General features: G+C 39.7%; 1 protein-coding gene across 2 annotated transcripts in view; it reads right to left on the bottom strand.

Moving 5' to 3' along the window:
- vegfc (vascular endothelial growth factor c) overlaps window positions 1–5,851 on the bottom strand; it is a 60,650-nt gene extending 54,799 nt beyond the window's left edge. For both annotated transcript variants that reach the window (XM_079553449.1, XM_079553450.1), the window contains exon 1: window positions 5,489–5,851. In XM_079553449.1, coding sequence (XP_079409575.1) covers window positions 5,489–5,602 — 114 coding nt within the window. In that variant the 5' untranslated portion in view covers window positions 5,603–5,851. The remainder of the gene's footprint in view (window positions 1–5,488) is intronic.
- Window positions 5,852–12,832: the final 6,981 nt, after the last annotated feature.

The following is a 12,832-nucleotide window of genomic DNA, read 5'->3' as shown; positions in this document are numbered from 1 at the left end:
GGCAGCAGCACCCATTCAGTGCGCACCACTCTTTTTTTTCTTTTTTTTTTTTCTTTGGTGAACGAATCATAAGTTCAGTTTTATGGGCTCATAATGCAATGATTTGTGTGAAATACTTTTCACACAAACTCTGTTCTTATTTGGACTTCACAGCTTGTCATCCTTGGATTACGGTGGGTCCTAACAGCCCACCAGTCAAGAACCATTGTAATTAAGTATATTTAGACCGGGAAAATCGTACGGCCCAAGGATGGCATCTGGCCAATATCGAGTAAAAAATCTTTGGTGACATTTGGGCTTATTTAAGATCCATGAAGAAAAAAACAGAACACAGTGATGAATAAAAGCCACATTTCTCCACAGCAAAGTGTGGACGCTATAAAAATCCGGGCCTGTTTTGAGTAATAATTCTACAATGGTAAAGTCTGGTCCATTTGAATTTTGGAAAGATATGCCTCATTGATTTAAACAACTGAGAATTAAACCATTTAAAAACAACTTAAAGTAGCTGTATTAATGAGTAAAGTGGCGCAGAGAGCGGGTCGTCTTGTGACCCTACTGGTCAGAGGTTCAAATTGATATCGCAATTGCTGCACACAGTTGATATAAGCGATACTTTTCACTTCAGACAACTCTAAATGGACTGAACTGTCTGAAGGAGGCTAAATGAATTAAAGTTCACACTGTGAGTTTAATGAATCAACTTGAATCAACTTCAAATCGACTAAACTTGTAAATGATTTAACGTCAGATTTCTCAGCAGCCCTTTGCATTTTTTTAGTTTGAATATTTTTGCTGAAACAATAGTTTACATTTTATGTTGCAGATTTATAGACTACAGTCCTGTTTAACACCTGATTGTTTTGTTATTCTAAGATATGAATGAAATGTGAATTATTACAGTGGTTATATATCAATTATGGAAAAGTCTTTCCTTGCTTTGAGGAATAAAATGCTGAACCAAAAGTGTCCTCAGCTGCTCCTTTAATCCACAGACACCGAACACTGCATCCTTTTGACACTAACAACGATTCCTCTGATAATTCCCCGAAACAAAGATTATCTTCAGTCACAATGATCAAAAACGTCTCCTCCTCCTCTGTCCTCTGCTTTAGAGAGTCATGATTCAGAAAGACGAGTAGTTAGTTAGAGCAAGGGACTTTAGTCGTTTTTTCCCCTGTGAGTTACTTTTACGCAACAAAAATGGCAGAGAGCTACTTGTGCATCGAAGACAATTGTGTAACTCTGCGGTTGTGGAGTTCACCAAGTTATATTTCAATATTAAGGAAAATAACTGCAGTTTTTGTAAAGTCTTAACATAGAGGTCGTCAGTAACACAGTAAATAAGTGCTGTAGAGTTTTTGAGGATTTATACTTTACTTGAGTAGTGTTTTGTTTGAGAACGTATTACTTTTACCGCATTTAAAAGCTCTACAGTAAAAAGTTCATTTATTTCAAGAGCCTGATAATACACACTTTATGAAAGGTATGTGGCGCTGTGCAGATGCACTGTCAATGCCACTGACACACAACAAGGAAGACGATTTGTCCCTGTTTTGTTCCTGTACAGAGGGTGAATTGGGTGCAAGTTTCATATTTTATATTAGTGCTGTTGTGCACTCAAACTGCTTTAATTGCAGCGTAATGCATTTGTCAGTATGCCGTTGGCTGAAAATGCAGGTTCATTTATTGTTTTAAGCTAATTTAGTTCTGGAGCCAGCAGAGGGTGCTTCAACTGGTGCCAACACAACATCAACAAAACAAAGGGGCTCATAGTGGACTTTCGCAAGAGCAAGCCAGAGCACTAACATCAATGTCGAGGGAACACCAGTGGAGAGAGTGGACGGTTTTAAATAGGACCCCCATGAAAACGAGATGATTCATCTCTTGGGGCTGATCCTCTAATAAAATGTTCATGAATAAATAAATCAATAAATCAATAAATAGCTGGGGGTTCACACATCCCAGGACCTCAGCTGGACGACACACACTCATTTTTAGTTAAAAAGGCTCGCCAACTCCTGTACCATCTCAGACGACTGAGAGACTTTAGACTCTCACCACAGGTGCTACAAAACTTTTACAGCGGCACCAGAGAGTATCCTGACCAGCAGCATCACAGTGTGGATGGGGCGGCTGCACTAAGAAGGATCTTCTGGCTCTCGGGAGAGTAGTCAACTCGGCAGAGAGGATCCTGAACATCAGCTTTTTTCAAGACTAAAACTAACGATGAGGAGAAGCTTCTATCCTGAGGCTATTAGACTGCTTACTAAATGTGACTCCTATGCACCTCCTGCCATATTAGTATATTGTGTCTTGTCTTTTATGTATCAAAAGCTTCTCACAAAATTAGCGAGTTTACATTGATGATGGGATTTATAGTTTTTTTCAATGAGAGCCGAATTGTTAGGATCCATTCCTGTAAAAGACCTGTTCAAAGACTGGCTCATTTATTTATTTTCGATCTTGCGTTTCTAGGCAGTAGACTAGACATTTGCGCTGACAGGCGTCTGCACTGTGAAATCTTCAACCTGGCGCAGTAAGTGGCTGGACAGGGGCTAGACAGGGGCTGGACAGACTTCCATGACTATGTTGTATACAGCAGTGATCCTTTCCCAAGTCTTACCTCCTATACCATAGCAGACTGGAATATTTTCTGCTATACTGTGGGGGGTGGGGGACTCGCACGCTGGTGTTTTGGTCACCTTTCTACGGCATGCAGAGCCCTCTTTAATACTTGCGCTAGAATGGGACCCATTGATATATTCGGGAGTTGGACAGTGTTTAACTCACAGTGGAAGAAATAGTTTGTAGTTTGTCCTGCGAACACGTGCGAACATCAAGTGTTTGTGCAAAATCACATAAATAAGAAATAGAAAAGAATAGCTTAGTCACTAGTTTAACTTCTCCTATTCAGACGTCAGCTCATCTAAACATGTGGATATTCCCTTTAAAGAGTCTCCCATTCAAAAACCAACTCCTTCAGGAAGCCACACACACACTTGACCCCGCCTTCATTGGACCCTTTGTAGAGCTAATTTGAAAACACTTGGCCCTAATCCTCCCCCTCTCCTCTCCATCTCTCTCTTACCTTTCCCATCTCTTCTTAGACGAACTTCATTTCAGCCGAGTTCAAGCCCGAGAAGCTGGCAGCACTTTAAAGGGAGGCGTGATTTCAATGGTGTTATCAATCCCACCATTATGAGCTCTGACATCACAAGGGATTTGTTCACACAGGGAGCAAACGCTGTGCTCAAGGACCCCAGTTAGGTCATAAGGTTGGTTTTCTAAGTAGTTTGTATGAACATGTAAATGTTAATATAAATTAATATTGAAATAATAATTAAAAAAACTCCAATAATGTTTGGACACCATAATAATTCACTGAAACAAGACTTTTTGAGCTTTTATCATGTTATGCTGGTCAAAGTACTTAATTTTGTCACTTTAGTGAAAGTACTGAAACTGCAGGTAACATATTCCAATAAGAGTCAGGTTATAATTTAAGTGAAATTACTGAAGAAAATATGCATGAAAAATAACTTTGAGGCATACGGCAACACAACAGGGACAAACTTTTCCTTGTAAGTCGCATTGACAGTACATCTGCACAGCACCACCTATTGGTCCAGAGTAGTATTTTTAGAATTAACAAAACACATGACCAGATTAAATTTTAGAGCCTTTATAGAAATGTAGTATTTTATTTCCCTTTCAAATAAAAATAGAAAAGACACTACTTCTCAAGTACAAACGGATTGTTAAAAACTCTGTGTAGAAGCTTAGAAGTTAAGAAAATTAGCTTCATTCCTGACCACTTTTGGATATAACATACTTGGAGGATTCACGCCGTTTTGAGTAATCCTGTTCACTTTGGTTTCTTCATCAACTACTGGAGCGCTCTAGTCTGTACTTCCTGGATTCAGTTGCTTCGTTGGAAACATAAAACAGTCTTTTATACTTTTTCATAGCCCATAATCCATCCATCACCAGACCCTTCCTCAGCTGAGTGTTCATCCCGGCGCCGTCGATTTGCTATCTGAAAGTGAAAGCTTGTTTTTGCAGTTTTAACCATGTCACTCCCATTGCTGCCTGCAGAGGGCACTCCAGGCAAATTCCCTTGCATTGTGCACCTCTTTTTGGAGAAGCAGCGTGAGCAATGATCCCAGCTTTGTGTTATGTTGTGGTCGCCGAGCAGGGGCCACGGAAAACACCATTTATAACATCCAACGTCACAACTCAAACTAAATATTTTTGTATGTCACAGGCCAAGGGTTCTGCGTACAGCGTATTGCACATAGGTAGTACTCAGGGTCATCTTCTTTCTCAATGCACTGTGGGGCTGTTTCTGGTTTTGACAAGGTTCACAGACAGACAGACAGACAGACAGACAGACAGACAGACAGACCTCTAATCCTAGTGTTTGACCAAATTAACCTAGAATGTTGTACTAAATTGACAGATTGATTAGATTATTACATGAATTACAAAAAACCCTATCCTAAATATTGACAATGGAGATTATAAATGAACTTATGTAGGATTTTGCATTTCATTCATTCATTTCCTTTTATTTATCTAATCATCACCACAAAACCACCAAGCAAATATAATATGAATGATGAAACGGAGAAGAGAAGATCAAGTCTTATAATATCTGGCCCGTTACTTCACACTTCACCTGTTGTATTATTCATTTATTTTTGTCATTCATTCAACACTTTGAAACAGACTCTTAACAATACCAGTGTAAAATTAAAACCTGAAGAAATAGTCTTTTATTGAGTAAATTAACATGATTCTCTTTAGCATAGGTATCGAAAAGTATTGTTCAAGTATTGATATCCTAAACTAAGTATCACTAAAGTATGTGTATTGAAAAAGAATTGAACAATACCCAGGCCAAACATTTTGTGACTCTCCTTAAACTCTCCAAGCAACTCTTCAGTCCAACTCTGGTTTGGACATGTTTAAAGCAATAAATTGGAAAAGAGGTTATCACAAAATGCTTAATGATCTTCCAAGTACCACCAGGCCAAGATCAAGATCAAAACCCGCATTGAAGAGAAAAGATGACCCCAAGCACCATCTGAAGAAGCCCAAGTCCCCGTACCACAGTTTGTGAATCACTGCACTAAGGAAAACCCTTTGGCAGTGACTACATCTCTCAAAACCTGTCAACATTTGGACCTCATAAAGCCTCTACTTCTCTGCAACTTACGCACAACCCAGGCACCAAATACTGTGTTCTTCCAAAAGAAAATTACAAACCACATTGTAGTTCACAGCAGTTAATCTCCAAACCAAAATCTGTCAGATCACATGCAAACACGGTTAATCCCAGTGGTATAATCGTAACCCGTTCAGTAGCCCCGCGCATTCTTGACTAACACTAATCCAACGAGGTCAAATCACTCACACAGAAACTGTTCACTTAAAGCGAACTTAAATGGAGTTAATTTATCTCTGATTTAGGATATAAACTCACCGGGTCGTCACTCGGCTCCTGCTCGTAGTAATCATAGTCTGAATGGGTCGAGTCCGTGGCGAGGTTTGCGTAAAGCAGGTAAGCCAGTAAAAGAGATATTCCCAATAGGTGCATGTTTATAAAGTCATCAAAGAGTTTACAATCCACGATAAAGAAGCAGGGAAAAAAGAAGTAGAGGAAGGGGGAGATTTTCACAAAAGACTCCCCGGCGTGCGCGCTCCCCTCGCCGTGTGCCGCTCTCCAGACGCTTCGCTCATTTCATCTGCCCCCCGCGCTGCGTGCGTAAAGTCTCACTGAAAACGAGTCTGGCTAGCGCTACTGTGGAGTCCACCGGAGTCTTGTCTTTCCAAATGCGCTCTGCTCGTGTCAGTGCGTAATGTGATATGAAATGATGAAGCGCTCATGTGGAAACACGAGGGATCTGGAGGACGCAAGCTGTGCGCGTGAATGTGTCTGTGGTTCAAACTAACAGGAGAATCAATGGGCTGCCTTCAAAACGATCCGCGACTGTGTTCGCAGGTTGAAAAAAAAAACAACGATGCTGTGTTTGGCAAAGTCCGTGCGTAAAAGGGATTTTGTGCTGACCCCTGTCGTTAGTATCCACAACTGTGCAGACGATGAGCTGAAGTTTCCCAACAGCCTGTAGTACAATTACCAACAAGTCCTTTGGAGGACAGTCTCACAATGACTCACGTTTTTGTTTTTTCAAATAGTAGACTTCTTCTTGAGTATTATTTTGATGTACATCAATACTCTTACTGCTCTTCACTCTACATATTTTTATATTTCCCAATTTGTAATACATTAATTGGAAAAATCTGAATTTCTACATTTGTTTTGTCTGTTGGATTATGTTGGAACATAAGTACATTTTTTACGCCCCGTACTTCCCTGTACTTGTGTAATTATTTTGGTCAATATTTGTTACTTAATTCATTAAAAAGTAATTAAAAAGTAACATTACTTTTACTTGCATAGACATCTCTCTCCTGGCAAACAGCGTTCATTATTTTTGCTTTGTTCATGGGAGAAAAAACCTGAAGCAGAGGACTTTTAATAAATAGGATTATGAAACTAAAACAAGACACAGATTGAAGAGATTTCTAACTACATTACATTTTCTTCAAAAAACTAAATTCAAACAAATTCAACAATAAATTCAAAATTAACACTTCTGCCAAATGTTTTTCTTTACTTGAGAACCATTTTACATGGCTTGGTTTGATGAAACTTGACTTTGCTCCAGAGCTGTGTGGGTGCATATTTTGTCGGAAAATAGTTAAAATAAATAAATAAATAAAATAGTATTTTTTTTCTTTTCTTCACATTTCTGTCTTCAATACATATCAAAATCATATTTTTTGTTCTTAAAAGCCCTATATTTCACTTTTGGTCTCTTCTTGTGGGGTATCATTCTTTTTACCCCATGAAAGTATGGTGTAAATGTAGTAGTTTGTGGGGGGGAAATCCTAATGCCTGAGGCTGTATAATGACCTTTTTTGTCATATATTGACTCTGAAGTCCGGGCATGATGGTAAAAAAAAACTTTATGTCACATTTTCACTAAAAAGGCTAAAAATCAGGTAAGGTGCCTATACATTATCCGGTTGCAGTCTGCCTTTGCTTTTGCCAGCTTCACCTCATTCACTGCATCATTTTAAAAGTAAGGTCTTCATTTTTTATGTCCTCTTGTGTTATTGGGTGAAAGTGGCTCTTACATACTTTAGTCACCTGTATGTTCGTATCTCAGTGTTTTATTTCTATGAGAACATACAAATACCAAAAAAAGACTGTTATGTTTTGCATACGCTGATCGAATTACCGCTGAGTCCAGGGCCTCAGGTTGTCTGCAGGATGTTGTGTTTTTGCTCTATAAAGGAGCCAAACTTGGAGCATTGTCTCCAGCTGCCAACAAACCAACCATTTGGACAAACGTCTGGACGAGCTACATTTATCCACAACAGCAGCAAAATAGTTCAAAATCTGGGATGCAAATCTAATCTCAAAATGGCTAAATTTATGGCACACATTTGCGTAACCACGACAACCGCAGTGCAGGGAGCAGAAACACAGGGCTTTGCGGGGGTCGACTTTCCATCTCCAGGTCTTTATCGAGGAACAACTATGTGTCAGGAAGCGGCAAAATGCTCTGGGAAAATTCATTTTCCAAAGTAGATCGATGTATTTGTCATAAGAAACAATGGAGGCTATTAACTTTGGCTGCAATCTGCTCTATTTTATTGTTACTTTAAGCATTGCTTCCAAAATGTCAATGCAATCTTGATAAAATGGTGAGTAATTTAGAATAATATTACTCAAGTAGAAGCAAAAAGTACAGTATGAAAATCACTTCAAAAGGTTACTTAAGTATGTGTACTTGAGTAAATGTAACTGACGACTACCCACCTCTGGAAAAGATAAAAGTATCAAAAGCAGGTACCGAAAAAACTACAAGCGCACTTTGTTGTAAAAAAGTGAACCTTGTTGTGAAAGTCTTAAGGAGACAGAGACAATTGGGAATAGTTTTAGGCACACAAAAGGTTTTATATCAAGTAACCGTACTCCTAAATATCCATAGTAGAGGCAATGAAGAGTCTCGCCCAATGGCACAATCAAAGAATACCAATAGTTGGGATTTGACTTACAATGTTTACCTAATTTGGTAATTTGCTCATCATTTACTTGGTCGTGACAGTGCATCTTAAAGCAGTACTAAATAACTTGTTTACCTTAATAAATCATTTTCGTAGTCCCTCTGGGGATAATACAAGTGTTGATGAGATGATTGGGGGTCTTTCATCTCCCCCGGTGTCTATGGCCAGAAAACCACAATTGCAACTTTCCTGCACCGGGTCGGAGGCCTCAAAACACACTAATAGAATCACGAAGAAGAAGCTAACAGGCAAAGCTAACTGTGGGCTAGCGCCACTTAAACAGTATTTACAGCCAAGGAACGTGGTCGGGAGTGCTGCACTGGGTCCGAAAAAAAGTTATTTAAAAATGTATTAAGTGCTAAAAATCAGGTGCTCTTTCGGGATGACAAACAAAATGAGCAGAGAAATAGACTTAAGTGGTGATAAGGATAAATGTCCTTTATTTGGAGGGACACGCCACACGGATATTTTTGCCACACGCACCTCACCACTCAAGGCAAGTCTATTCAATGCTTACAGCCAAGTTTGAGTGGAAAAAATGATCTCCATTGTATAATTGGATGTACAATATCCCTCTCCTTTGTCTTTTCTGTCTGCGCAGTATTTACTCTCACGGACAATTAATGAGTAAAAAAAACGTAACATGCTACGACACCTGCAGTGGTGCTTATGTCCTCTAGGGGCATGAGTTACTTAGTGCTGCTTTAATGAATGCACTAGAGACTCAGCACTTTCATTTATCCAGGCCCTGGGGAGAACCCTAATATACATGTTTTTAGTGTCAGGGAAACCAGAGCACCTGGAGAGACACACAGAAAGACACCACCTGGCCCTTCTTACATGACACCCACACACACAGGTTAGTAGCTATGATGGTATACATATATTCACTACTTATACTGTTACCTTTTTATAACTCAAAGTATCCCGGTGAGAGGAACTACAAAAGCTTTTCCTTAAGGTAGACTCCGGGCTGTTGTTTGCCAGAGTATCCCCCCTCACTAACCTTGGCCTGTTTGGATGCAGTATGACGGGATACTTGGCCTAAACAATAAATTTTTTTAAAAGACTGAATCAGCCAATAAGAAAGACGTGTCTGTGTTTCTTTTTCACTTACATACTTCCCATTTCAGCAACAGTGAATGTGTTAGCTGATTAATCTTTTGTATATTCATTTAAAAAAAAAAGATAAAGATCACAACGGCAACAAGAAAGACATGTCTGTGTTTCTTTTAACTTACGGGATTATTCAAGAAACAGATCCAATCTTCTTCAGTCATAAATGCAGATGTTCAGCGACGTTTTTGGCCAGAGGAATCGTCCACTGCTTCCGTCGTCTTCCCTCTCTTTTCGTTTAGTTTCCACACTGCAAAAAGTAATCAAGAAATAAGTCAAATGTTCTTGAATTAAGTCAAGAATATGTCCATGGGTAGTTTTTTAAAACGTAAAAAGAAAATTATTTCATCTCACTTAAAACTAGGTACAAAAATCTGAATTCACGTTTTTTTTTATTCAAGAACACATTTCTTAAAATGAGTTACACTAATCAAGAAACGTTTTTTTTTTTTTTACTTAATTCTAGATTACTTTTTGGTTTTCATTCTACTCTTTTAAAGCTCAGAGTTTTAGTTTTAATGCTAGATCATAAAGGCCCCGTGCTTGATTTTTTTGTCGTAGAATAAAATAATTTTTGTCCTTTACATGGATTCACAAACTGTGGTGATTGCAATTGCATGTATGCTGTTTGTTTTTGTTACTGTTAACATGGTTTACAGCCAGTTTAGACATTATTTATAGGCTCTGCTCGACCCGGTTTAGTCCTGATTTTTTTTATTGCTAGGCCTGATACTTCAAAGGTCAAATACTTAATGTGAAAAGTTTGAGAACCGCAGCTTTAGTTTATTGTAAAAGCTGACACTTGTGCACTGCATTTAACTATAGAGCCTTTATATTGATTGTGAATGAGCAGCTCATTGTTTTACTTCACTGTGACATTGTTGCTCCCTGAAAAATGTATTAGGAAAGTTAGGAATGAGTTTGGACCGCAACTAACTTTCATTGTTTGTTCTTGTTTTGTTTAACTAAGAAAGTCCCACTACGATTCTGAAATTGCACTCTGCATTTATAGTTGAAGGCCTGTATGTTTCAGCTGGTGTGCACGTCTCTCTTTCTCACACGGAGCTAAAGCCGACACAGAAAGGCAGATGTGGGGCACCGGTCTGCTCCAGTGGTCCCAGCTTAATTAATGGAGTCCTCAGTGTCAGGAGAGTTAACAAAGAGAGCTTATCTCAGGGCGAACATGCTTCCCTCGACCACCGCGTGTTTGGCTACGTTACTCATTCATCAGAGCACCGATGCGGTGCTTAGGCTTGAACCAGACTTTATTGATCCGTAACGGGAAATACAAGGTCAGCGTTGCTAATGATACTATGACACACAAAGGACAGCTTCAACCACCAATGCTGAACTCTCTCCTTCCCTCCCTCTACAGTCCCCTACTGTTCATGTTGGCAGGATTTTGCCAATCAATTCATCTATGTTTGAAGAAGAAAGGCAATGATAACAGTGCCCTAAGCCCTTTGGGGAGGGAAAAACGCTTATGATTTTGTTCTGTATAAATGTAACATGAGGAAGCAGGAGGTAAGACTAAGTTAAACTACTATAAAGTTATAACTTGTAATGTCCTAATGTCCTTTTGTGTGTTTGGGTGCAAGAATAAGTGGAAAAACATACTAGGGCTGTAAAATTAAAGTTATATGGGATTTATTTAATAACAGAAGCTCATATGTTTATCGTTAGTATCGATATTTTTGAGGGTACTAGCAAACATTGTCTATTAAGCTAGACGTTTTCTGGTTTATATATGGTTTACACTAGCCTGGCCTTACCATACCCTCGTACTCATTTCGTACAGAGGGTCTGGAACTTCGTTTTCAGGTGTGAGGGGTGAACTAATTTGAAACGATTGGATCTGTTTTCACTTATAAACTTCGTAACGTTCATTGAGTCTACTTGTGTTCTAGTATCACTTTTTAGGTTTGTTTTGTCAGACACTAAGTGTCTGATAAAACGAACCTAAAAAGGGATCTGTTTTCATACTACAACCAGCAAATCCAGTGCAAATGCTTAACGTCACCTACAACACTCAACAATGCTTCACATGGAGGGAGTTGGTGTGAGACATTTGACAAACACTGGTGTGGTCAAAGCAAAGCAGCCACATTTCCAAAGAGGCGCGCAGGTGATGTCCTGCACCCAATACAGTTACTGATCAGTGTTAGAGAAATAACATGGTGTTCGAGAGGATAAATGAAGAATGGGCAGCAGTCTGGATGTCAGGAGATGTTTATTGACCATCCGTGCGGGACCCGGAGACATGAACTCGAGACATTGCGCTAGAGATACCGTCGATGTCTGTCTATGCTTCCACAGACAGAGCGTCATACTAATACGCAAGCAAACATTCAGTGGCTGAGAGTGGTGCCTGCCACCACAGTCAAGGCTACGACAGAGATAGTACAACTGTACAGCTTGACCCAGTATGGTTAATAGCGATTTAATGTTATCCTCTAACAGTCAGGTTGTGAGGAAAGTGGAGCCCATCTCAACAAAGAATCTCGGATTCTTACCGATTTGTCATCCAGTTTAGTAATCGGATTTATGGCCCTTCATAGAGAGCTGGATCTTTGGAAGCAGTGGTCACACTCTCCCATCATCAATACAAGAAAAATTAATGCAACACTTGATCTTTTGACAATGAAACAATGCCACAGCGAAAGCGTTCTGTAATACAATCTTAAGGCGTTCAACAAAATATTAAGAATGTATAAAATACTACTTAATGCCATTACTGAAAACAAATAATGTTTCATTCAAAACGATTCCCTCGTGGTTTCTGCTCGTGTGATGTTTCTAGCATTTGCTCAGTTAGTTTTGTGTAAAATTGTATAAAACAGCCGGTGAATGCTCCATCTCGTTTCAAAAATTAGATCTGGTTTGAACCTTTCACTCTTCACAAAAGAGCCTGCAACAAAGAGCTCACAAACATCACATCACTGTTGGCTTTAAGTGGACACAAAGCAGAGGCAGCAGCTGTAATAGTTCTAGAAAGTCTAATATTATAATTTGTTTTCCTTGTCGTGCTGCTCTCTCAAACCCGTCTCCTGCCCGGGTTACGTCAACAAGAGCTGGCCTCAACATTGACCTCTCTCTTCAGCAATTAATCGAGCACAGAGCCACTACAGGAGCCCATCCAAACAGTAACAGGCAGGACCCCCCACAGGCACGGGTCAAGGTTGTCCCCTCTCACCCCCCCTTTTCTCTCTCCTAATGTCTCTGAACGTGGAGAGTTTGACCTTCCCTCGCAGCCCGTGTTTGTGTGCGTCCGCTAAATTGGACGGCTACGCTCTCTGGCCGCGCGTTAGCTCACAGACGTCTGAGGAATTTGAGCTGATATGAAAATAATTGCTCTGCTCTGGCAAAGTTTGACGCTAACGAGTGTTGTGTTTCGTAACATGCAAACGCGTAACCCGATATGTTGAAATGTTTAGGAGCAAATTTGTCGTGGCTAATCGCATAAGCAGGAGTGGTTCAGACAACTTTGAACTCATGTTAGTTGTTTGTTTGCAAGGTTTACCACAACGGGACACAGCGTTTGGGGGGGGGGCGCTTCTTCTGCCTGGGCGATAAA

The sequence above is a fragment of the Gobius niger genome (assembly GCF_951799975.1).
Source record: "Gobius niger genome assembly, chromosome: 3".
NCBI lineage: Eukaryota > Metazoa > Chordata > Actinopteri > Gobiiformes > Gobiidae > Gobius > Gobius niger.
Note: the sequence above shows the minus strand (reverse complement) of the source record. Positions and strands in the feature narration are given on the sequence as shown.